This window comes from Branchiostoma lanceolatum, chromosome 10, assembly GCF_035083965.1.
Source record: "Branchiostoma lanceolatum isolate klBraLanc5 chromosome 10, klBraLanc5.hap2, whole genome shotgun sequence".
In the NCBI taxonomy this organism is placed as follows: domain Eukaryota; kingdom Metazoa; phylum Chordata; class Leptocardii; order Amphioxiformes; family Branchiostomatidae; genus Branchiostoma; species Branchiostoma lanceolatum.
The window spans coordinates 2,173,313-2,200,473 of NC_089731.1; the positions used below are offsets into that span (position 1 = coordinate 2,173,313).

The 27,161-nt window shown below is 40.4% G+C and overlaps 1 protein-coding gene across 2 annotated transcripts; it reads right to left on the reverse strand.

The window, feature by feature from the left end:
* Nucleotides 1-103: 103 nt before the first annotated feature.
* On the reverse strand, nt 104-26,932 carry LOC136443282 (protein polyglycylase TTLL10-like). 2 transcript variants are annotated; one of them, XM_066440461.1, is made up of 13 exons: nt 26,628-26,932; nt 16,321-17,122; nt 15,126-15,315; nt 14,313-14,431; nt 13,586-13,706; nt 13,026-13,111; nt 12,008-12,179; nt 10,960-11,131; nt 10,437-10,577; nt 4,363-4,479; nt 3,244-3,337; nt 2,818-2,978; nt 104-2,318 (listed from the first exon to the last, which is right to left on the reverse strand). In XM_066440461.1, the coding sequence occupies exons 2-13, from the start codon at nt 17,048-17,050 to the stop codon at nt 1,809-1,811; spliced, it is 2,613 nt and encodes an 870-aa protein (XP_066296558.1). In that variant the 5' UTR covers nt 17,051-17,122; nt 26,628-26,932; the 3' UTR covers nt 104-1,808. The 2 variants fall into 2 exon arrangements, with proteins under 2 accessions (XP_066296558.1, XP_066296557.1); XM_066440460.1 differs by having other exon boundaries at nt 16,312-17,122.
* Nucleotides 26,933-27,161: the final 229 nt, after the last annotated feature.

A 27,161-nucleotide genomic window follows, 5' to 3' on the forward strand; every position in this document is an offset into this window, starting at 1 on the left:
GAGATGGGCGAAAAAAATGTGACTTTTAAGAAAGGGTGCAAACAAATGTAATAAAAAGAAACACACACACACACACAAACAAACAAACAATGGGAAGACAAGATTAACTGGCAACAAAAACATCAGACTTTTATTGGTATGACATAATAGATTCCTATATAACACTGGCATGAAAGTCTGGCAATATAAATCTACACATACAATCTCACAAAGACATCTCAGTCGACTATCCAGGCTACTGGATTCTAAACCAGTTGTGTCGTTCAGTTGTGCACACAACGTTAATCTCAAAATGTACAAAGCAGCCACCAACGAATATCTATATCAAATGTACTAAATTTCCCAAATAAGTCTTCCTTTCTTGTCACATAACACCCAGAGTATAATCTCACACATTTCTATCACACCTGTGATATTCATATCACTTTTGTCATGGGGCTACATCATTGCAATAAGGAAACACATAATTTTTATCAGTATAATTCCTGACGTTTTTGATAATAATGTCTGACAGAATCTGAAAGGGTCACAAAGTCGACTTAAGGAAATATGGTCAAGAAGCAGCAACCTGAAATTAAATCACAATCTCAATACATAGAAATAACAATACTGTAAATTCCTGAAACCATGTGTCACATAGAATTGGTACAAGCTGCATTGCAAAATACTCATATGACAGCATAATAGCAGCAATAGTAACAAATTAACCTCTCTGCTGCCTGACCCAATGGGAATTGAGAGCCAAATAGCTACTTTAGTGTGCTAAAGGTTAAGCACAAATTAACACTGAGTAAAATACCTATCCGTAAAACTTGTAGTCAAAACCATAATACTATAGCAGCCTTTCACCTACTCATTCCTAAACTGTCCTGTTTCTGATTGACAACGCTGAGAGTATCAAGGATCAAGCAGCAAAGGAAGACACTGACTAACGGAACAATGATATTATCAACATACACTCTACATCGTATTTGGCAGACCTGTTTGGAATACTGCATGATTGTTTGGAATATGAACACACATTGAAATAACAATAATAATAATGCTAAGCACCTTGTAATTTTTGACACCACGTCATCCCGACAACACCTTTTTCACTTCTAAATGTAGTTGATATTAACCTGATAACCCTAAACTAGTTTATTTATTTATTTATTCATCTTTAGGGTAGTCCCTTCAGCTGACTCAGCAGCTGATTTCCAAGGGAGCCCTTACATACAGATGATAAATAAAGGTCATAAAATGATAATTAAACATAGGAATAGTACAGAACAAACTCAATATAACAAATTTAACTCAACCCTAAGGCCACAGAAATTAATTTCCTTGTTTCTCAGACATTGCAAAGCAATACATCTAGCAAGAGGAGTACATGAAAATAGAAGGAAAACTATTTTCATTCCCTGAAACTGGGTGGGGTCGTGTGGCGCAACGGCAGGGTTTTCGGCCCAGAACCCAACTGTTCCACCCATGGTTTGGGTCCCTTGACGCCACTGATGTTGTGCCCTTCGGTAAGGCACTTTACACGACTTTCCTCACCCCACCCAGGTGTAAAAAACGAGTATATCATGTGTGGGTCACGACAACATCAATAGCCGCTTGTGTCCCACATGTATTGTACTGTTGCAATTCTAATAAATTCAAATTTGACATTCAAACTGTGTGTACCAAGGTACAGACTTTCTCTTCAGACTCTGTTTCCATGTTGATCTACCAATTTACTTTATTTTAAATCTGAAAACCAACAAACTAAATTGTTGTGGCCTTACTTATACACAATATGCAAACATGTAGCCCTAACCCGAAAGTCAACCTTCACCCTTCTCACTTATTTCAAAACCTCCCTCTGCATTGTTCTGTGCGACTTCCGTCGTCTGTGTAGATACACCGACAGGTTTAACCGTAGCCGACGCAGCCTTACTCCCTGGAGCCAACAGGACTGTCTTATTCACCGTCGTGTAGCGCGTCTTAACCCCCGTGGGAGGGACCTTGGGTAACGCTGAGCCTTTCGGGGGCGGAGAAGCGGCAAACTTGAGGATCCCGGGTTTGAATGTTGACCTTCGTCCGTCTGGAGCCGTTGTTTTGGACGTAGTGTCTTGTGTGGCTGATGATGCAGCAGATTTGGTGCTGGTGGGCTGTGTGTTTTTAACACTATTTGGTGCTGTGGTGGTGGGTTGTGTGTTTTTAACACTGTTTGGTGCTGTGGTGGTGGCTTTAGGGTCGGTGGAGCTGTTTTCAGGTGCGCTCCCGTCACCGGAGGGCTTGGTGACAGGTCTTCTTCTGGGAGGAGCCGCACTTTTGGTCTTCCTTGGTGTGAACTGAAAAATAGGACATTATTTTTAATGAGGAACACATTACAAATGATGTTACAAAATTAATGATGCTTTGTTGTGTTACTTTAACGGTGACGTCGTCTTCTCAAAGATGAGAAAAGCAGCTCATCATCCTCTTAAAAGTTCAGGGCCTCTGCCCCCCGTGCAGGAGGTATCTTGGGTAGGTGCAGGGTGCGATTAACTTAAAGTAACTGACCTATGACCTGTACTGACTTGACCTTTACTGACCCATGACCTGTGACCTGGGGATCGGGGCCTCTGCCCCCGTGCAGGAGGTATCTTCGGTAGGTGCAGGTTGAGGTAACTGACCTATGACCTGTACTGACTTGACCTTTACTGACCCATGACCTGTACTGACCTGTGACCTGGGGATCGGGGCCTCTGCCCCCCGTGCAGGAGGTATCTTGGGTAGGTGCAGGTTGAGGTTAAAGTAACTGACCTATGACTGACATATGACCTTAATTGACCCATGACCTGTACTGACCTGTGACCTGGGGATCGGGGCCTCTGCCCCCCGTGCAGGAGGAATCTTGGGCATGTGCAGGGTGGGGTCGCCGTTGTAGATGACCTGGAAGTTCTTCATGCTGGTGAGCGGCAGGATGGACTGGTTCTTACGGCTCTTCTCAAACGTCTCAAGACTCACGCCTGAAAATGACATAAAAAGACATTAAAATGGCATAATATTATGTCCAACCTGTATCAGAGCATTATTACATGTAAGAGAGATAAATTGCGAAATAATGAGGAAAGGATCATTTAGAATTTTTGAAATTAAGTAATGAATGAACTTGATTGCAAAACAACATTGCAAACAACACCAACAATAAAGACTTACACTTTTAATTTTCATGACTAAAAATTAAGAGGAATCACTATCAACGTCCAACAGTACATGACATGTTGTACTTACGGACGGTCTCCTCCACCAGAGGGGGTATCATGTCCTGTAGAACCTCACAGTTGGTGTGCAGGGCAGGGTTCACGTTAATCTCTAACAGATACACCTGAGTGGTAAAATAACACAGTAAATCATGGGGGTTAAACTTGACTACTTCTATATGTCTGGTCAAGAGTGGATTGATGACTGCACTCATACTCATACTCAAACTAACTCTTCGCACAGTGCTGCTTACAAGGTGTTGATCTATCTAACAGACACACCCGTGGAAACCATTGGTATTCATTTGCCTCCATTATGTTTGGTCTCTGTGAAGAATGGAATGATGGGCTGACACCTTTATGATACACTAACTTTGGTACTACAAGAGATTGTTTAAAATGAAAAACCATGACGCTTTATTTTGATGGGAATTACAGTAAAGCAGTAACTTACTGATCAAAACTAATACAGCACAGTCACCAGGTTTTTCCTGGAGAAATCTTTAAGTTTTTTTTCTTAAGAGTCTTAGAAGGAGAGCGATCGGGTGACTTCCTTTTAGTTGATGTGTAGGAGCTAGTCATAAGGTACAATGTAAGAGAAGTGCTAAAAAGCCCCAGACTTTACACTTTACACATTGAAAGGCTGTTTTGTCTGTTTCTTGTCACCTTGGGTTCAAAAAGACATCATTGAGCATATTTAGTGCCACAGGGCGTCGAGACATGCGTGCGTCATTCATTCAAAGACTACGCAACATCTTCATGACACGAGGGACCACAAAATTATAAGCATAACGTCACGGGAGTAGTAAAAAATTGTTAAGGCTTTGCAGAATAGATGATACTAGCATATTTCATTCTCTCACTGTGCATTTTAAGTGGGCGAAGTTGCATTACATACAAAAGTCACGGATACTAGCAGCTGACTCAGAAGTAGCCCTCTGCTGATCATTTTCAAGGTCAAATTAATTCCAAGGTCAAAAAGGTAAAGAGCTTGAAAAGGCTGTTCATTATCTACCAACCTCTTTCAACATTCCGCTCATAATAGGACTCAAAGTCTTTCAGAAATAATCGCCTAATGGCAACTTATGTATTCTTGTTCAAATTGTAAAATTCCTTAAGGAAAACTTGTCCTTGACCCTTCAGGACTGACCTTCATGTCTTCATCCAGGAGGAAGTCGAAGCCGTAGAGGTCAAAGTAGCCGAGGCGACACTGGATCTTGTGCCTGACGCTGTGGAAGCAGTGGAGCATGATGTCCTTCATTCGGCGCTGTGAAACACACAAAAGAAAACAGTTATCATTAGTATGACTGGTTTGTAGTGTTATCATCTATTCAGTACCCCAGAGAGTTATACACTGGATCTTGTGCATGACACTGTGGAAGCAGTGCAGCATGATGTCCTTCATACTGCGCTGGAAAAGTTAACACACAACAGGAAATGGTTATAACACCAGTCAGTTTAAATCGAGAAGTACAGTTTCCGGATTCGAAGGCAGCTAGAACCTCCCTGACTGAAATCCCTAGTTTTCAACTTTTTTTTCCCTGGATGTACAGGAAACTTTTACATACCATTTCAAAGATTATGTTGTCTTCATTATTAGGTTGTTTTTTTATTGCCATAGTGTATAAACTTATCGATATATTTGAAGTTAAAAATTGCTTAGACCGCAGGGTAGAAAGAGTTTCCCCAGGCTTATGAAGTTTCCCCCCAGACTTGGTGAGTTAGACCGCGGGGCTGACAGACCAGCCTGCATGTAGACTGCATTACATACAGCACCATGAAAGTGACTGAATTAATCAGAAATCACACCTGGCCAGCCTGTGTAATTAGCACATATATGATAAATTCTATGAAAAGTCTAAGCAAGGGGGATAGGCCGCGGTCCTGAACAGAACCCCACATACTAAAATAAACGTAGAAGGGGCTGATAGTTAGGTCCTCAGAACTGAACACAGCTGAGCCACTTTCCAATAGTTGTGCATTATTTTTTGCTCTACAGAAAACTGAGATTATATTACCTTGGACTGATTTCAGAAAGAGCATATTATCCAGCTATTAAAGTTGAAGACCTACATTGATAGGTAAACAAGAATCATGTGGGATTTTAGGCTTTGGGAAGTAGGACAAATCATACCATCTCTTATAGAATATGCCAACTGCTTTATTTGGCAGAGTCTGACCTGCAGCCATGGCCAGGCATGACTATTGTCAACTGTGGAAAAATATGTCTTAGAATGTTTGATAAGTTAACTGTTGACAAATGTGTTAATCAAACTTGTAATGTAACAAATTGATTTTATACTGAAACAAATTCACACACTCAGGTGGAAAAGCACTTTATGTGCCTTCCTTGTTGCAAGAAAGAGGGGAAGTAAAATACCTCTTGGGTAGGACGTAACTAAGTAAAAGCAAGGAGGACCTATATAAAACCTCCTTGGTAAAAGCAGAGGTCCTGTGAAAGCTAAAAATACTGATTTTTCTTTTTTTTAGATTGACAGTTCAGCTTAGCTGTCCATCATTTAGGCACGTACAGCTAAGTTTGATGGGAGCACTGTGCACCCAAGAAAACATCTCCAGACATTATTAGCTAATTTTAAAGTAAATGCCAGTGCTCTAGGAAGGAAGGAATTCTTAGGAAGTTAAATCAAGCACAGGGGGGATGCGTGAGAATTTATTGTTCTTTCAGGGATGTCTGTATTGGCTGTGAATATCCCAATTAATGTCAAGGTGTGAATTACACTGATTTGCATAGAGCCAAAAGACAATTGGTACATGGAAAGATAGAATTTCTCGGCTACCATGGATCAAGACTGGGTATTGAAAAAGCAGAGGTTTTGGTCGGGAGGCTAGGAGCTGTGTCCACGATTTGCAACATCACCTCGAGGGAATGTGTGCTACCCAGTCGTAATGGGGAAGCAAGGTGCATTAGTACATCATTACTTCTGTATAGAAATATAATATTATTTATCTTTGCTGGAAGGGAGCTGATCTGTATGGAGACTGACCCTTGGTATATAGTACATGTATGTCAAACCAAGGAGGTTAAGAAAACCTGGTTTAAAATTTGGTCAAACAAACTTTAAGGAATGAAAAAAAAAATATGGCCTGAGGACTCAGTAAAGGTTTCAACAAACCCTGTCACAATCACACCAAAGAATGATGAACTGTCTTAGTGATTATAAGATCACCTCAACTCAATAGGCAGCTTGGAACAAGCTGGCTTGAGGCTATTTGAATCTGGCTTGGAGCGTTCATTTCACAAATTAACAACTACAAAATCTCACAATAAATGATAGTTTAAAAGAATGATAAATAAAATCTAAAAAAATTTTTTAAATGATTAAAAAATAATAAAATGAAAAAAGATTTAAAAAATGATAAATGTCATGTTCACAAATTAACCACTAAAATTAGTAAAAAATCTCCCAATAAATGGAGCCAAGTGCCACTGGTTGATCTGACCTGGTAGTCGTGCTATAAACATAGGGTCTAGGCTAACAAACTCTATAGCCTCCTTGGTTGAGACAACAGACAATTGACATGAATGGCTTCACAAGAAAAGCAAATGCCGTCTTCAACCAAGGACATTATTCTGAATAATGCCCTTACTTCAACTAAACAACAATTGGGTATAGACAAATAACAACACAGGCATGCCATAAGCCAGCTTTGTGAAGTGAGAGGTTGGCTGGCTGGCCAGTATTATGCAAAGTACATTTCTGGTTCCGAGATCACCAAGGCCACACCAATTTAATTTCTTGGTTAACGGATTTTTATTTTCCAAAAAAAAAGAAGTTAACCAAGAAATTAAATTGGTGTGACCCAATCTAAGGCACGAAAATAAAATAGTCCTTCAGACCAAGGAGGTTTAAAATCATCTTGTTCAGACACTAGTGAGCTGTAGGGATGATATGGGATGCACTTGAACTAATTTGGTTGGGGGTAGGGCAGACAAATCAAACTTTAAATTTGTCTTACATTGTTTTCAAAGAATTTTTTTTTAGTTCACATAGAAATGTTGCCTGGATTCATCTGAAGTTGAATACAACCTACTAGGTTAATTACCCAACATCTGGTTTACCCATTTGAATACATTATCTATCCCAGAAGTGAATTTTCAGGTTTCTGTACTTTGAAATCATACCTCAGCTTACACCAAGGACAATATATAATGTCCTTGCTTATACCAAGGAGGTTTAGACCTCCTTGCTTTAAATACACACTGACTTATATGTATAGTACATGTAATACCAAGACCTGAGGGCCAAGGCTAACATGATTTTCAATCAAGCAGTTGTGGGGTAGAAGATTGTTATTTCTGTATTCTGATCAGCCAGGATTTCCAGGCTCCCATCCCATGACCCAAGGCAAGGCCAACATTTAGCTCAAGATCTCTTGGTATGAATGCCTCTTTGACACACACAGTATACTCCCTGTGTGATAATTACTTCTGAATCAACTTGATAATTTGACAGCATCACTGCTTGTCCAGGACAATAGCTGAGCTAGTTTGAAGCCGCATAACAAAGAAGCGAATAATTACTTGAATTTCCTGAACGAGGGTATATGAGCTCTCCCCCTAACTGCCTATTAAAGATCCATATTGTAGGATTTGGAACCAAAATATTACCTAGAACCAACGAGGCTTGAACAAACTCTAGATCTAGCTAGCCTGATTTTTCGATTCATATCAACTTCATATGTCGTTTATGAAGGTTAGACGTTCAGGTAAAGACAATTCAAACTCTACAAGTGGATAAAATTCTGAGATTTAATTCGGAATCTCATAACTTCCTATGTCAAATGGAACAATCTATAGAATTAGATGTGCTAAGCCTATCTTAGTATTTCCAGTTCCCGCACTACAAAAGTGACCTAAAGGCATCTCTCCTCAGCTATGTAACACATTGAAGTAGAATGTAAACCAAAAATGATAAGTATGTCCAAGGAGGTTTTATATAAAACCTCCTTGGTATGTCACCAACATGGCTCGAAACATGAGGTTTGAACCTGCATAAGAAAAGCATAAAATAATTAGGTTTAAAGGACAAAGGACCTTGGATCAATTTTAACCTCCTTGCTTGGATAAGGTCTGAAAGTTTCAAACGTCTGATGATTTTGAAATTTATTCAGTTGTTTTGAGTGATTGTGTTTTGGCTATAAAGGACATGATTTGATCGGTATAAAAGCAAGAAGATCCCAAATACATCTCATTGTCAGTCCCAATATGAAAGGGATTTGAGGCAAAACCTAGATATGCTCTGTAACCAAATAACTTGTGGCATTCAATCACATCTCAACTCATAATGTATGAATCTACTGCAGTCAAATGGCAACCACATGCCTTTATACTGGATGAACTTATCTTGTACTTGCCCTCACCTACACCAACAGGGAGCCAGAGGTTTTGGAAATCAGTTGCACACAAAAGGCCAACTATAAATGAATATTGTAAGATACCACCAATGTGTGAAAACAGGCTGCTGGTAGGTGCAACACCTACCTAGGACAATTGTATGGTCAATATACTGTCTGACCAACACACAACACAGCTGTAATTTGTCTCTTTGCACATTTTGAGTTATCAAATTTTAAATCCCAGTTGATCTCTAGTATATAGCAGGGAAACAATCTCAGGTCCCTGTATTGATCTCCAAGCAGATGAATGATGAATTGGTCAGGGTTATTAGCATCTGTTGCTCTTTCGAAAATGTACATGTAAGTTGTAACTGTTATCATATGAACTTTTCACATCAACTGATTTGGACCTCAAGTGTGAGATGCAGGACCGCGGTCTAATTTCGAAGCCCTGCAGACTTAAGTTGGGAGTGTTTCCTGTAAGACTGTCAATTCACGCCTCTTTCCCACCTCTCTGCCCCGCCTCTCACACCTTTCTGACACAGCTTTTCATTCAAGTTATCCCAGCAGTCTGAAGTTTGCCCCGCGGTCTTCCTGCTTTTGGACAGTTCTGCCCCGCGGTCTAGAAGTTTAGAGCCGCGGTCTAACAATTTTAGACCCGAGTTCTGTGATTTCACATCTCCGGGCTAGCTTTTCATTTCAGCGGGCTAACCAACTAGCCTGCAGTCTGCTGACATTTTTTATTAATGATATCTACAGTTATGAACATTGCAGAATAATAATTTTTACATCACTGTACTTGTTACATTAAGAGCTACACACTGATGTGAAACTTAATGGTAGAACATCAATTTTTCTGGAGATTCCAAATAGCTACTGTATTCCCCGATGTAAACTGACTGGTGTTTTATCATCAATTAAGTGTGACTGTCTCACATAAGTTAATGCTGGAAAAAGGGGACCCGCTGAGCTGTTCACAGCCTTTTTTTTTCCTTTCGGGCGTGCCTCCTATGTATGCTCCTAACCAGGCCATTATAACCGGTGCAATGGCCGAGTTGGTAGAGTGTTCGCCTTGTACACGGTAGGTCGTGAGTTCCAACCCCGGCCGGGTCATACCAAAGACTTTGAAAATGGTACATACTGCTTTCTCTGCTTAGCACTCAGCATTTGGGAAAGAGTATGGAAGTTAAACACACATCACTACCAGCGGATCAGCCCCCTGCTGTAGTGACTAGCACACATGTGTGTGGCCCAAGGGCTATAGAAACGGGGATGGGCGCCACCCCTATGCGTCTTTTCAAGACGCCCGGGTCACTTTAACTTTTTTTTCCTATGTATCCCCATGGGACACCCTGCGGCTGCCCAGCCGGGACCCCAAATTGTTTTAGCCCGGATCAAGATTAAAGCGGGACCCAGTAACAAGTAGACGCCGTGAGCTATTCCACGGTACAATTATCCCAGGAAGTAAACAATTTCTTAACATGCATATAATGATGCAGCATATCTGTATTCTGTATAGCTGGTATAACCACCATTCAACATAACACACCAGCTTCGCAGGCACGCAGCACGACAGCAGCTGGTTATATTACACCGAACGACCTGTCACCTCTAACCTTCACATATCTAACTGCATGCATTGTTTAAAGCTGTCTAATGAGGATGCTTCCACGGTACTTGGTTGCGTAGAGTTCCACTCTACGATCGTTCTACTACTTCTAGGAAAATATGAATTTTTGAACACATCAATCCTAGGTTGAAAAGTCTGATACTTAAAGGCATGGCAGGATGCAGCAACGCCGGTAACGTGCCGTGGGTCCAGTCGAGTGAGATAGGGGCTTTATGAAGGAAAGTAGGATGACTTACAGTGAGTCCGTTGAAGACCCAATCCTGCGGCAGCCCCTTGTCGTCGGCGCAGGTGTCGTTGATGTAGTCGTTGAGGTGTTCCATGGACCAGACCGTCTCGTCTTTAACCTCCTCGTAGTTTGGGTCCTTCTTCTGGATCCACTGGGGAAGCAAACAGGTACAAAATCATCTACTGAACTAGACTTACCTGGGTCACTTTGGATGATAGTAATCTCACTTTTGAAAAAAGTGTTCGAATGCAGTTTTAGGTTATGAATGTTTTTTTTTACCACAGGTTATAACAAAAGGGGCAGACAAACACACCATGCAACTAAATTGCTCTCCCCTTTTAAAAAGCATATAAAACTATCAGATTGTTCTCTACTAGCGTGTAAGTCTGAGACAAGCCACAACAGTCACTGGGATTCTTTCTTTAAATCAAGACTCAGTCTGTCATTTGAATTGACTCATGAACAAAGACGATTTGTCACATGTGCTGAAAGAATAATGTACCTGATTGGTTCCGTGTTCTGTAAGAACGTACCTGATTGGTTAGATGAGCTGTGATGTTGAGGTCGTCAGCGCTGTAGTCCTGTGTGCAGAGCCGAGCGTACCCGGGGTGGTACATCACCACATAGGGGTTGGTGCAGGCGATGAGCATGTACACACGGATGTCAAACTTCTTACCATCCAGCAGCAGGGGCTTGTTCACGTACCTATGAATTAGACAAGTTTTTATGAATTGTGACAAAAAGCGATAAAGATATCAGTTTTTCGGCAGCAGCTTGTTCATTTACCTGGGAAAAGAGGAACATAGATAATTCTTCTCAAAGTGTAAAAATACTGAAAAAGATTTGAATTTTTTCATAGAAAGAAAAAGCTTCTGATCAGTAGTTTCACAATTTTACCACTGGTGATCTTCATAAGGTGTCATAAGTAGATTAAAAAACTGTCATTCCTCTTGCACAATTCTTTTCCTTCTATAATCATATTAGAAATTACAGCATGTAAGAAATCAAAAAATGAATTAAAAACACCTTTGAATGACCCAAGCCATGGGCCCCTACTAGAAGTCTTGAGGTCTATCACTTTGACATTTTAGTTAATCTCTTACAGAGTTCCAAAGAATTGCTTGCTACCCAAACAAATAGAACAAGGCAAAAAAGCAGCAACAACATTAATCCCTTCTATCAGATTTCAATCTTCTTTCTTACTGCAAGCAGGACACCAAAAATACGAATTTTAAAAATTGCCCCTGCAGTTCCAGAGCAAGCTGCTAGGGGGCCCAACCATACACCACTTTTTCCTTACATCACAAGCTATCTGCCACCAAGAGGTTAAGACCACAGCATCCAGGTCAAAAGATACGAAAAACGGAAGTTCTGCTGCAGTACTAGGGTCACATACCAGGTGGCCCAAAATCGACCTTGACCTTCGTCTTCCCAACACCATACCAGATATCATCACAATACACCAAGAGGTTCTTAAGTTAAGCTAACTACAAAAGTACATAAACATACTAGACACACAGACAGACACACCCAAAACAATATCTCCATTTTTTATGGAGATAGAAACACCCTCTGTCCCACCTCTGTATGACGCGAGCCATGGGCCCCTTGTAGGGGAGGCGCGCCCGCTTGCTGTTCTGCGTCATCACCTCGAGCCGCTCCTGGAGCGACGACACCTCCTCCTGGCTCGAGATGAAGAAGATCCCCCGGCCGCGGTTCATCCCCGTCGGCTTACAGATCCACGTTTCTCCCTCTGGAGGAAAACGAAGAGGGAAGATTCACTTCTTGTGAGCGCTTTAAAACTCTTAGAGAATAATTTAAAAACAATTTATCCCTGTTGGCTTACAGATCCACGTTTCTCCCTCTGGAGGAACAAGAAGAAGGAAAATTTGCCTTGTTAGCATATTTTTCAACAACCGTTACTCTTAGAGAAAACAACACATACACGCACAGCACTTCACACAATGCATCCCACAGTTGGCTTATAGATCCACGTCTCTCCATGGAGGAAAATATAAGGAGGGGAATGTTTGTAACACATCGTGAATTGGAAAGAATGACATCCTATCACCGTTTTTCTGTCTTGTCTTGTCCTGTACTCTCAGGTCTAAATTTACAACACTTGTGCCAGCATGACAGAGTATACTCACTCACTCAATCTTACTCATTCACCCACTCACACTGACTCATTAACTGACAGAGTATATTCACTCACTCACTCACTCACTCACTTACACTGACTCATTAACTGACAGAGTATATTCACTCACTCACTCACTCACTCACCCACTCACTCACTCACTCACTCACATACTCTCTCTCACTCACATACTCACTCTCTCTCACTCACTCACTCACTCACTCACCCACTCACTCACTCACTCACTCACATACTCACTCTCTCTCACTCACTCACTCACTCACTCACTCACTCACCCACTCACTCACTCACTCACTCACTCACATACTCACTCTCTCTCACTCACCCACTCACTCACTCACCCCACGCACCCACCAACTCACCCACTCAGCCACCCTCCCTCGCTCGCCCACCCACTCAGTCACTCATTCACTCACTCACTCACTCTTTCTCTCTCACCTTGATAAGTGTTGAAGAAAGCTTCCCGATCATCTCTCACATCCAGTCGGAAACTCTCAGGGAAAAAGTCTCCCATCTTCAGATGTCTGCAAAGAAAATTCATGACTTTAGAACTGAATGACTCATGAAAGCTGCAAATCAAAATGAAACTGCTAGGAGGGACATGGATTTCACAATCCTGTTAATATGATTTAAAACATCCTGGATCAAAAAGATTTTTCTGTCATTTTTGGTTGATATTGATTTTGTCATATTTATTTGCCATGGATTCTGTCATAAAGAGTTTTGTTTGATATTGTTATTTTTATTTACCATTCGTTATCCTTCAGAATCTGTGGTTTTTACATATTAAATTAGATATTACTTATATTTAACTTTTAGTTCAGATTTTGTTTCCACCTTTATGTATTAGCTTCTTTCGGATCCATGGCTTATGATTGTTTTAGTTCCTGTACTTTTTAAGTGTGTTTGTATGTGAAATGCAATAAAGAATTTTAAAAAAAGAAGACAAGATTTTCCCTTAAGTGAAAAAGAATCATGGAACCTTGTGTGAAACTGACCTTGTGTATCGCCCCTTCTTGACCTTGGCCATGACCCGTTCGTACTCCCGCAGACTGTTGAGCAGGCCGATCTTGGTGGTCAGGATGGCGTTGTTGGGGATCCTGTTCACCAGCTGCTCGCCTAAGTAAAACAGGATTCAAAAAATGTTTACATTTCCCATAGTTTGTGATAAACTGGACAATGGGTTATGAACTTGAAGGGGAGCAGAAAGAGGGGAAGACCACGGCTCTCTTGGAGGAGGGGTGTCAAGAGGTAAAGAGGGCCACCGTAGACCCGAAGTGGTGGAGACAACTCACTGAGGCCCTATGCTCCAGAAGGGGCGAAAAGGATTAAGTCAAGTATGTCAGGGTTATGAACTCCAAAATGGTGATTAAATGAAAAAATACAAAATCACGTTGAGCATAGTTTGCAATGCAGGGTAGTTTCCCTTCTAGGCACATTTACATGTGCATCCAAAGCAGGTGCTGATTTTTCACCAAGAGGTTGATAGATTACAATCACTCACAGTTTTATATTGAATTTCTAAAAAATTGTGTATTCTAATTGAGGTGGTCACAGTACAACCGTAACTGTTAATATTAGTTGATCTATTCTTTTCCTTTCAGAACTGAATGACAGACTAAGTGAGAAACTTTCAACTTAAAAAACATTGGAAATCGAAAGACGGAGGACTTTTGAATTGTGTAACATTACATACATGTACTAGTAGGGAATCTAGCTGCATACCTTCTTTGAAGCAGTAGTAGTTGATGTGGTTCTTGGTCTCGACCCACTTGAGTTTGAAGTCCTCCCTGTTCTTGTCGTGGATTCTCAGCCACCCCATCTTCACCAACATGTCCTCCACCCTGGGAACAAACAAACAGGGAAACGTCACTTTTTCAACATCTGCGACTACCCACTGGACTTACATCGTGGTCAGGGCTGTAGTAGTAGTATCCAGTATTTAGATTATACTGCTGCAGGGTTCCCTGACGCAGGGGTAGGCAGCAATCGGCCAGTCTTCACACAGCGCCTCCAAGCAGCTCTGTCCAGCTTTAATTTTTTTTCCGACCCACTCATTGTTTGCGAGCCCATGTTTTTGATTTTCAATGTTGAATCTGTCATTCTAAGCTCACAAATTTACATTTTCATCAGTTTTAGGTCATGACATTGATATTTTTCATGGACAGGGTTGAATTTTTTCCGTCCCAAGAAGCAAATTTCCGTCCTGGGACGGAAGGACGGGTCCTGGAGACAGCACTGATTGTGGTATACATAAACTTGCCTTTAGGGACTAGTGTTGTAGATTGACTTTGGCCTGTCCCATCAAAATAAAGAAATCACAATTAAAAAATCAAATAACTCTATACAAGTCACACTGTGGCAAGACTGCCATGAGAGTTCTGGAAATCTTTTTTGTACAACATTCATTCAGACTCCCTTCTTCTGACCTGTCAACCTCATCGATTCCATGCTTATCATAGATTCTAATGGACCCAATTGGTTGGGTCAAAAGGCATTTGTTGAAGGAATTCAAATTTTCACATCATCAGAACTTACAGGCGCCCCCCGTTTCCCCCTCCGATGTAGAAGTAAGGTCCCACTTCCTTCCCACTCAGCCGGCGCGGACTGGTCGACACGGCCGGCTTCTCCCCAGAGTCGTCCTCCGCCTGGGAGATCCGACTCGGCGCTGAACAGTCGCGGCCGCCGTTGGACGCAGAGTCCGAACAGCTGTCATCCGACGACGTCTCTGATTGGACAGTAATGAAAAACGTTACTTGGAGTCAACTCAATACTGCCAGAGAAAATATTTAATTACCTTAATCCAAGTACAGTAGTTTAGGGAAGCCAATCTTGATTTTGAATTTATGGATAAATAAATAAATATGGATGATATCCATGCCTATCGAATTTGTCCCCCTTTTTTAACCCTTTCCCTACTGCCTAACCCTGCACCAATACACAATTTGGTACCAAAGAGCTGCTTCAGCAGGGAGAAGGTTAAACAATAACTAGTAAATGTAGATATTTTCTGCAATTGAGCAATGATGCTTATACTTCCATGTGTCTAGGCTGATTTGACGAAGCTTCATCTGTCCATGGTACTGAAATATTACATGTACTGCAGTTTCAATATAACATTTACAATTCAGCACACTGTAACCTGTAATTTATAAGCATTTGGGAAAGAGTATAATGGCAGTTAAACACACACCGCTACCGGTGGACTAACCCCCTGCTGTAGTGACTTGCACAAAGTTGTGTGGCCCAAGGGCTACCGAAACGGAGATGGGCGCCGCCTTATGCACCTTCGGTGCGGGGAGGACTTTAAGTTTTAACTCTGTAGCTGAATATGTTGGTGTGGCACTAAATAAAAGTCCTGATAGTAAATTTGGAAGTACGAAAACCTACAGGACTTTCAAGTTTATAAAAAAGTTTTATTTTCAAATTGGCGTCTTCCAAATCCATAGCAACTAAATTCTAATTTTTGGGTAACTAAGTCCTGTATATTCACCTAACAGGTATATTCACCTAACAGGTATATTCACATAACTGAGTTGTATGACCAATTTTAATGTTAAGTTAAACTGTATCATAACTTAGTTAAGTGTAATTTTCTATTTATACATTTGTGTTTTTGTCCCTGTAAATGTTGGCTCTCGAAATCAGCCATGCTGCCTGAGAGACTGTGTAGTGTCTTGTTACATTTGCAAATAAATAAATAAATAAACAAAATAAAATTCACCTGACTGACCTGAGCTTGAGGAGCTGGAAGTTTCCTCCTTCCCATCACTTCCTTCCAACGCACACGCCACAGGCCCTTCCGACTGTCCACACTCCGTTCCTGATGTCACATGACCACCAGACGACCTTCCTGTCCCTTCCAAGGTCACAGAACGTAATATCTGTCCGTCTGTCTTTTTGGTAAGTAACGTCAGAAAACCTGACAGCAAAGTAAGGTCACTCAAATACTGCTTGGAAGGTTCCACCGTTCTAATGCTGAAGTCATCTTCTTTCCACAATAGTAAACGTGACAACGCGTGTCCGAAGTCTACTCTATAATGGTTGGGACTGCTTTCTGTCTCAGCAGTGCCCTCTGTCTGATTCTCTTGTATTGCACGTAAACATCTGGCAATGAGTTGACTAGCAAAAACGTCCGAACTTTGACATGGAGTGGGTAATGGCAGTTCTGTTTTTAAGGAAGCCCTGATATCAAAAGGAATGTCGCTGTCCGTCCATGTAACGGCATTTGATCTTATATATCTACTTCGGGATGAACAGTTGGAATGCCAGTGTCGTATATGTGAACCACACGGGCATTCTGTACTGGAAGCTTCTAGTGTTTTCCTCACAGCCGAACACAGGGATTCTGCTTCAGGGGTGAGAGTGGAATTCACTATTGTTTGTACATCTCTGTTCCAGGTTGAGTCTGTTTGTAATCTCGTGGGAGGATTCTCCTGTGTACAGGTCTCTGCTCTGACCATCGTGATGCGATCAGTGGATGGGCTCAGTGTATACGAAGGGTGCTCCTGCTGTCAGATCTCTCCAGAAAGGGGCTGAAAAAAATAAAACATCAAGAGGCACAATATTTTCAAGGAGAAACAGACCTATCCAGAACAAGGCTCAAAATACTTAATTTCTCTTTTGCTGCAATATGGGATTAATGTGTTCGTATTATGTTTTAGTTTATAAAATTGCAATTACATGTAATGTTTTCTTTTTGAAACTCTTTGTGAAAACGACAGGACTAGAAATGTTGACGTCCTTAGGTCTGTTACTCAAGCTTCGATAATTGCCATGGCTCACATGAAAACAGAGAAACTTAAGACGATTCTATAGTTAAGTCAAATGGCAAGGCAGATGGCATTTGATGCACTTTCACTGTTTCTTTCAGGGACACATTGTGGGGTCTGTAACCCTATCACTCAGTGTCCCCAGATGATTATACTGCAGTTTTAACTTCTAGACCTTATTATAGTCATGACCTGTAGGAAGGGGCATACATGCAGAAGGTCTAGCTGTACAATGCTGTGTGGCCCTTCTTGAACTTTATTTTTTCATCACTGTCTATGAACCCTCGTCATTAGTTTTATGATTTTATCATCATGATGATAATTGTAATCATTATATGGTCACTGACAGTTTCTGATCAGCCTCATTCTTTCATTGTCCTCATGGCCAGGCTGATAAAGATGACACTATGGTCATCACCTTTCCTCCTCCTCCCCCTCCCTCTATGAATAATTTATCATCATCATCATCATCATCATCATCATCTTTCTCCATCTCTCTTTTATTAAAGTTCTCATCATCCCTCTCATTCAGCTCTCCTCTTAAGCAATGCAAAAACATAACTTCTAAAATCTAAAGCCATTTCTCTTCTCATTTTTGATATAGCTCATCATCTCGTTTTTATCATCTTTCCATCATCTTTATCCTCGCACCAGTCATTAACATCCTCCTCCTCAGCAATGCCACATGGACCATGACTGTCTGAACCCCACCAACATCATTACCAGATAGTATCAGTGTAACAGTGTTCCTTCATTGATATCCCAATCTTGGATCATTATCATTATCATCATCATCTTCATCCTTGCAACAATCATCTACATCCTCCTCCTCCTCCTCAGCAATGCCACATGGACCATGATGACTGTCTGAACCCCACCAACATCATTACCAGACAGTATTAGTATTCCTTTCAAAAACTAAATGCTGTCTGGTAAGATGTTGCCGAGATCCCAAACTGTGCGGCATTGCTTTGCGTTATCCAGGAGGGGTGATTATCATAATCATCATCATCTATCCCTTTGTCTAACTATTTGAATCGTTGGGGCACCATGTGCAGAGAATCTGACCACCAGTTTTCTGTTCTTTCCAATCAATGTTTAACTACCTGTCTTGCCAGTCCATTCTCTGATATTATCCTCCCATCTTTAATCTGTTGCCCCGAGGAGGCTATATAACCTCCTTCAGTTGCCCTAACTCCCTTGCGACAATGTCCATACCACTATACACACATACAGACAAACACACACACACACATACCAGGGGTTCATCTAAATCAGGAAAGAGGGGCGTTGCACCCTCTTGTTTCAGCCCATGGCCAGCTCCCCCTTGTTGACTTCAGATTTTAGCTTAATATGAGCATACAGCCTTCACTCAGCAATAGATTCATCCATAAATACATAGAATTCACTCCCTCGCATGTGTGTGCTCCCTCTTGTTTAATTTTTCTAGAAAAAACCCTGCATACACTCACACACACACCCTACACATAACACACAAACATTATACTTCACTCCCTTTTTGGGTGAAGTAAAATCATGATTTATATGAATAACAATCCTAAATCATCATGGCACATGGTTCTTTCTACTAGAAATTGTTCCCACTGAGCTATTTGGCACAATAAGGTTTGCTGCCAATAACCATTTATGTGTGACTCAGACTTAAACTAGCGTCTCGGGGTTTCGTGATTGGGGGTCTAGATCTCAACTACAGGTGTACAATTGCAATTTGGCAAGCAAAAAAAAAGACGGCTACGTTTAGAAATTCAGAGATCATACACTGCAGTAAACAGAAATTCAATATTTTGAGCTCTATGTATACATAAAAGAAAGCAGAACTTGCAACTGATCAGGAGTGTAGCAAAATAACTGGCAGCACATACATGTACATGTACATGAAATGCTGTAAACTTCTTAGCATGACATAACTCAAATGTTTGTCATTGTAATTTTCCTTGCAGCATACATATCATGATCATGTAATAATAAGCATACATCATGTACAAAATCAATGGTGGATTATATGTAAATCATAATAATATTCCTTGAAGATTGCATAAAGATTGAACCAACCTTAGTGGAGCCATGAAAACAAGAAGAAACAGCCAGACACTCTGACTACTACATGTTAGCTGGAATTATCAACCCAGAATCTAGGTATTCAAAATCATTCTTCCTAGCTAAGACCTTATAGAGCTATGATTAGTCTCGCAGACCTCATTTTCATCAAAGGAGCCTTTCTGGCAGATCAGGCCTCCGCCACCGAAAGAAGCAAAGTAGGAAAGGGCTTTTCAGGAAATATGAAATTATTCTATAATATAGCTACGATGGCCGAAAATATGGAACCAAAACTAATGCAAAAATAGATGATTTGAGTCTTATTTTCAGAGACTCTTTTGCCGTACGTTCACTTTAACCTTTAGCACACTGAAGTAGCCATTTGGCACCCAATTCCCTATTGGTTTCAGAGTTAGGCAGCAGGGAGAAGGTTAAATTCTGAATCTGAACCTTTCTGGTAGATTGCTGTAAACGACACCAGAAGTTTGATCAGACCCCAGGTGTGACATGGTGTCTGGTGTAACATAACCAGCTGCTGCCGTGCATCTGGGAAGCTGCGTTACACTAAAAGGTCATTATTGATTAAAAAGCACTTGTCTCTACATGTACAGTAGTGCTATCAGCAGTAATTATACCTGCAGTTCCCTGGATATTCAACAGGGGGCACTATAGCACACAGTCTAGCTACATGTACCTGCCATTCAGTTTCAATGGTCAGGTGAAGAATTTGTTTTAACTTGATATTTACTAAATCTAAATTCAGTACCATCTTGTTATCAATTTTTCTTTACCAACAAAGATTAGATATGAAATTCTAACTTTATAACTAAAAATATAAGCTAAACAGTAATGATCTATTCATCGACGTAGTAATGATCTAAAACCATTAGTACAAATTAAACCAACTAGCATAGCCAAAAACATGAACCTTAATCTTAAGTTAAAGTAAAAGAAATTTAAATACATTTATGATATAGAAGCTTGTAGTGTGAACTGAGATATGCAGGTGATATAACTGACTTCGTCACAAGCTGTGTCCCTATGTGCCTGCAAAACTCACAGGTGTTTGACATACTGAAGAAGGGTAGTTAAGTTGACTATTGACTACACAATATACAGTTAATTGAAGACTCCTGGCTCCTCTGCCAATCGTACGTTGTAGATTTGCGGAGTCCCGTCATCATTACCAGACAGTGTTAGAGCTCAGAGCCGTCTAAACCCCGCCAGGTAAGATGGCACAACTCCGCCAGGTCTGCATGGTTTCACCTGGTCCAACTCAACAATGTCTAAATCATGATCCTAAAATTAATTAAGTGCAAAATATTAAGGGAGGTATATATTCTTGTGCTGAAGTTTGCTAAACGTTTTGTGAATGTAACAAGCTGAAATCTGTATTCTAGAATTTCAAAAACCTTTTCAAGTTCAAACCAAGGAGGTTAAAATCAGGAACATACCAAAATTTATATAAAGATGATGCTGTAAGGTCTGTAAGACCACAATGATTTAATTTTTTTGCCTTCTGATATGCCTGCTTTACTTAACATTCCAGTTTAGCTTTTTGCCTATCCATCAATGTATTAAAAATTTAAAAAAAGATTTTATAAAACAATTTCCAGTTTGATAATTACGTTGACTTCGTCACTCATATATGGGAGCATATTTGGGTCCTCATGATATAAGTTAAAGTATGTCTGTTTCTTCTTTTATTTCTTATCTTCCCTTTCAGTCTATCTAAGATCCTGCAAAAATCTGACAACCATGCAAGAAATTGAACAGGAATGGCCTGATGACATTATCCACTTTTATGGGCCAGGCTGATGATTACAGTAATTCTTATTTCTTTCACTGTAACTTTATGTTCACTGTTTTCACTGTCACCTCTGTTCCGTGAACTTATCATCACTGTGAAAAACCTTTTGTAATTATTTATGAAAAAAAATACTTAATTTTGTAAATCACTTGGACTTGGTGCCATCGTGAAGTTAAAGTTCAGTGAAAATGTCCATTTTCCTTACACCATGAAATTTTGCTATTGTGAAGATAAAATGAATTACAGTATTGTCTCTGCTTTTATTTAACCACTTTAAGTTTAACCATACAGTGTTAATTTGAAGACAAAAATTTGCAATCGACTCACAAGGTAGTATCTGAATGAAAAGGTTGGGGAAGTCACGATGCATGTCTTATAATTTCTATTTTGCCTGCTTGCTCCATTTAAGTTCCTACTAAAATCAGACAACATAGAAGTCAGATTGGAATGCCATCAATCACTTTGATGGGGGAGGTTGACAATTAGTATTCTTCAACCACAGCGTTAAATACAAAGACAAGCGGCTCACAATGTACTGAATTAAAAGGTCAGGTCAGACATGAAGGTCAGACATGAAGGTCATGCAAGGCATGAGTCATTTGTTTGTCAGATTTTTGTTTCACAGGGCGGGGTGGGGTACCTGTGGGAGGGGGGCGACAGTCAGCCGTGACAAACCTATTCTTATCAGTATGTAATGAGATAAAGGAGTGACTAATCGCACTGTAACTGGTACTATACTGGTGCATTGTGAAGTTACAACCCACATGATTTTAGACTGGGGGCATACCATAAGGAAAACATTCATTGTAATGAGCAGAATATAAAAAGAACAATTCTAAAACTGAAAAGGGAGAACAGCAAATGAAAACGATGAATTAATGAAAACATGATTTTTCTACTTTCCCCTGACTGCCATTCCTAAAACTGATTTTTCTTCCTCATAATCCCGCTTTATAGTTAAGATTTTTAAAACTAAAATAAAACTATTAAAAGGGAAGATTTCACACAATTGATAGACTCAGTGACAGTTTTCTCTCCCGGCTGAACTTTAAGTACAGTGTAACTACGAACTTTGTCATACTTTAAGACAACGCCTTAATTTTCCTCCAATAAGATTTCTTGGACAGTGGCTAGACTTCCAATTTACTTCCTTACAGTATGTTAACTTGGCCATATGTCAAGAATTTGAATCATAAGTTTCTCAAGTGAAATCTTTGGGGGCTGACTAGAGTGTGAGAGTTCAGTAAATGTCACTGGGAGACAATACATCAAATTTTCAAACATCTGTCAGCTTCTTATTTAGTGTGGCTTCGATTGGCCGAGAGATCACAGGTTTGTTTCCTGCAGGCGGTCATGGTTAGATGTCGCGTCCTTGGGAAAGGTACTTTACACAACTTTCCTCACTCTAACCAGGTGTAAAATGGGTACCTTACTTTGGTTGGGGATGTAAAAGGCGGTGGAGGGAGAGGGATGGGCTCTACCTTCCCTTATAGCTAGACACAGTGGATAACAACCCAACGCCCCTTATTAATGGCCTCATAATATAGCCTATAGGACTTCCTTTAATACCTGTTTTAAAAAAATTTCTTAATTCTTTTCACTGAATTTAGCCACATATATCAAAACAGCACTGGGCCTTAAATTAGATATAACAGTATCTTGCACTGACTGGGCTGTGAACTGGGACATATGCCAAAATGACCCCTTCACTTCACTTCTAAACAAGATTTAACTCTACACAGGGCATGCTTCACTTAGTTACAGTAAACTTGCGCATATCTCAAGACCTGGTTTTAGGTGTGGTTGGTAAGATTTGAGTTGTCTTGGTCTGGCTGGGTTGCAATGAGGTAAATTAAGGACATAAGTCAAAACAATGTCTTAAGTTTCATAACTTATATGTAAGATTTCTTGGCTATAGTCGAGTACCCAACTTGACCATACTTAAGGTTTTTTAAAGATTTGAGTGAGATTAACCAGATTAATATTAGTACTAAGAAGATGACTGAAATGTGACAATGAGAGTTTCATGCAAGTTTCCATAATAATGTGACTGTGAGAACTAAGGAATATGGAGGGACCACTAATATGGCTTGAGTGTTCGGTTAAGACTCCATAAGACATCTGGACTGCGAGGAAACTTGACTGGCATCATTACCAGGCAGTATTTGAATATGGAAACACATCGAATGCTGCCAAGTAAGATGTCAGGAATCAAGCTAACATGTCCTTCCCAACTGTAGAACTAAATTGTGCTGCTGCTAGCGCTGGTACTATTGTTTTTCTGAGGTAAAGTGTGGAATTAAAAATGATATCTAGATCTATATCATCAACTATGAATATTTCTTCTCAAGGTAACAGTTCACGACTTTAGTCAAACCTGTACAAAGTCACGTACAAGTGACCACCTCTTCATAATGACGACATGGCCAATGTGACCACTTTTTGGCGGTCCTTTCACACAAGAATTAACTATGATTATAAGAATCCTGCCCAAAGTGACCACCTGTCCACAAGTCTTATCAGTATCAGTTCCCTGACAGGATAGCCTTCTTGGCTTGATGGGCAGTTTTAAATTTTGTTTTTATTCTTTAACCCCTGCCCTGCTCTTTTCTGATACAAGGCTTGTTAGCACATGTGTTGACAACCATCATTACAAATCTAGCCTACAGAAATCATACGCCTCTTAGAGTGTTGAATTATAATTTCATGCACATTAAATAAAGCCTGGCCATGACCACCATTACAGTGCAGTTGTCTACATGTAAGTAACATCTCTCAACAACAGGCTCAACTTAATTCAAATTTTCAAGACAAAGAAATGTAAACAATTCCTGAAACAAAGCAGCTATTCTTTCTGAATTATGCCATAATTACAAATTCACAATGTTGAGATTAATGTTCACGGCTTTGCAGAAGTTATAGAATGAGTGGGTGAGTGATTGGGTGAGATGACTCTATTTGTCAACCATTGGGTGAAGGTGTGGTGTATCCACAGGGGATTTGAAAACCAAAAACCTTGGCTTCAAGTTTCCAAACAACAAACAGTTTTTCCACGTCTGCAAAGTCTGTGTGTTTGTCCCTCCACAAAGCACGATACAGAGTCAGGCACCTGTCAATGTTGTCTCATGGCGAACCGTGACTTTGCATGTTTTCGATGATAGTGTGGAAAGGCCTTCTTTGTACCAAGGAGGTTAAAATAAGAGACCTTGTTTGTACAAATTGCTTTTCAGGAGAACATTTCTTCAACTCAGGCAGATTCACTATCCGTTTCAATGTCTGTTTTCCCCTTTATGTGAGGGTTAGACGCGCTTGCAACTTGGATGTCATCTCTTTTGATGACCTAAAGTCAAAAGCCAGCTTGTTCAGAATTGGCACATACACCTGAAGAGTATATTCAAAATGAATTTTTTAAATCCATTTTCCCTGTATCCGAATATTCTAAGTTTGTCAAACTTGGCTCCTGACATACAAATAGGTTACTCATTTTTGAAAACATAATTAGCGAATTCCAAAACTGCCATACCTTGTTATTTTTAAGCTGCTAAAGATTAACATCTTACTTTACCCACTTTCAAAATGAAAGTAATTATGTAGACACAGCCTGGGACCAAGTCTGGCAGATTTATATTGACTATCACTACTACTAGTATATCAGATCTCCAGAGCCTTTCAATTCAATGTTTAACCTTCTCCCAGCTGTGGCAGCCTTTAGGTACAAAGTTTGTATTGGTTACAGGGCTAGGCAGGAGGGAGCTGGTTAAACAAAACCAACAATCGTTTTCTTTCAGTTCCAGTCACTCTTTTTTTTATCATTAAGTTCTGTTTCACATCGCAATGCAAAACAGGAACTGGACATTGTTATAGTGTTAATCAGAAAGGGAAAAGGAATTCTGAAATCTATCTATTCAACTGGTGCACATGAAATGCTATGATAGCAGGCCACGAATGGACTGTTATCTATTATTAGTAACATCACCATGGATACGGCATTGTCCCAAGGGTCAGATGCACACAGAGCTAATTAACCAAGGGTGCCATTGTAGATGGCTGCAGTGTTACAATAGAACTGTGACCTTTGCTCCTGATTTAGATCTAACCACTTCCAAGGTCCATTAAGGTTTAAAATATCTTTACTGTCATGGTTGCACACTTTCCACATACAGTTATCTACTCTAGATAAGTCATACGACTAATGACATTTGAACTGCATTTTTACAAGAATGTCACGAGAGACCATGTTACAGCATTATCTGTACTACCGAAATATTTATCTACTCTAAATCTTGAAACATTATTGGTGGTACTTTGATGTTTGTAGTTTTAATGGTCACTCCACTGCAAACTGGTCACACCCATTTTGTTGCTACTATTGTTTCAATCGTGAAATCTTGATTTTTGCCTTGCCAGTTGCCACAAAATGTATGTGCAGAGATCTTATAATAAATCACAGTATCAGAAAGAATATGAAACCTGTCGGCTGCAACCCTGAACTGCTAATTTAAGGAAGAGGTTCAAGTGCAACCTTGGGCAACCTGATCTTGTTTGACGCAACCTTATGAACAACCCAAGCTTGTCTCAAATTTGTGATTTTATTTTGGGTTCTGCATGTTTTGACATCTGTTCATTACACAACTTCTCTATTGACAAAATAGGTTTGAAAATATCATATTGCAACATGGGAAAAATAATATCAATAAAAAATATATAATATTATAAATTGTTTTTAAATTAAGATGATGGTTTAGTTCAAGTGGGAAACCCAGTGGTAAATGAAAGTTGGGCAATCAAAAATTCTCAAGCTGAGATGGCTGAAAAAATAAGCAGTATTTGGGCCAAGTTCTGAACTGATGAGTCATCATGGTTAACAGTGCATTGAAATAAATACCCAGGTAAAGATAACAAAATATTGGAGTTCTGCAAGCGCAAATAATACCTGCACAGCAAATTGAATGTTTCTAACAAGAACAACATGTGTAAACACGAATTGCAGGCTGTTGCTGTTCTTTTGTGGTAGTTAATTACCGAGTAAATTGGCGCCAGGACAGGCAAGGGTGTGTACGTGGGCGGAGTGAGCCTAGCCTGCATTCCAGACTCCCTGGCAACGTTACAATATTGTTGAATTTTGCTGATTACGTGCATTTTTCTGAATCCTGCTCGGTTCTGGTGGCTCCTATTCTTTGCACAATTTGTCTGAAGCTATCAGAACAAAGTTTTCATCACAAAACAGTTCGTAAGGTACACAGATGCTATAAGAAAGCCCACGCAAAGAGACTGCTTTAGGAGGCTAAGGGTAAAGGGGGAGGGGGGCGCGACCGTATGGCTTCGTAAATGATCGAACGAGACCACGCTAGCGAGGACTACCTTTATCACGGTATTTACCTGTGTTTATAACAGTCTTACCTGTTCACACCTGGGGTACAAACGAGCCGACACCTTTTTTTTCCCGCCAAGATGAGTCAAGTTGAAGCACCGAGAGCTCAAGTTGACACCGGCGGGATCAAAGCGCTCTCCCCGCCGACGAGCTGTCGGGCACGTTCGGCGGTGCAGTCAGCCCTCTCCCGCGGATTTCACACATGCAGGGGACCTGATAAAATCGTCATGCCGGCGTAAAATCTAGCAGAAAGCGTGGTGTTCTAATGAATAAGGCGTGCCGGGCGTTGACGGTTTATAAGGTCGCAGGTTTTGTTTGAAATCTGCCTCCAAGGCGATTAGCAAAACACACGCCCATACATGGGTGGGCGGCCGGGACACCCGCGCTCATTGGTCAAAAGTTGAATTACGTCATCGCCTCTCGGCCAATCAAAACTCTTGGGACGAGTTTTGATTTGGGAAACTTTTGTGTGCCCGCGTCCACCAGGCTACAGTCCTGGTCATGAGTCAATTAGTAGAAAATTACTAGTACCTTAATTGGGTGAACAATTCAAAACAATAGGC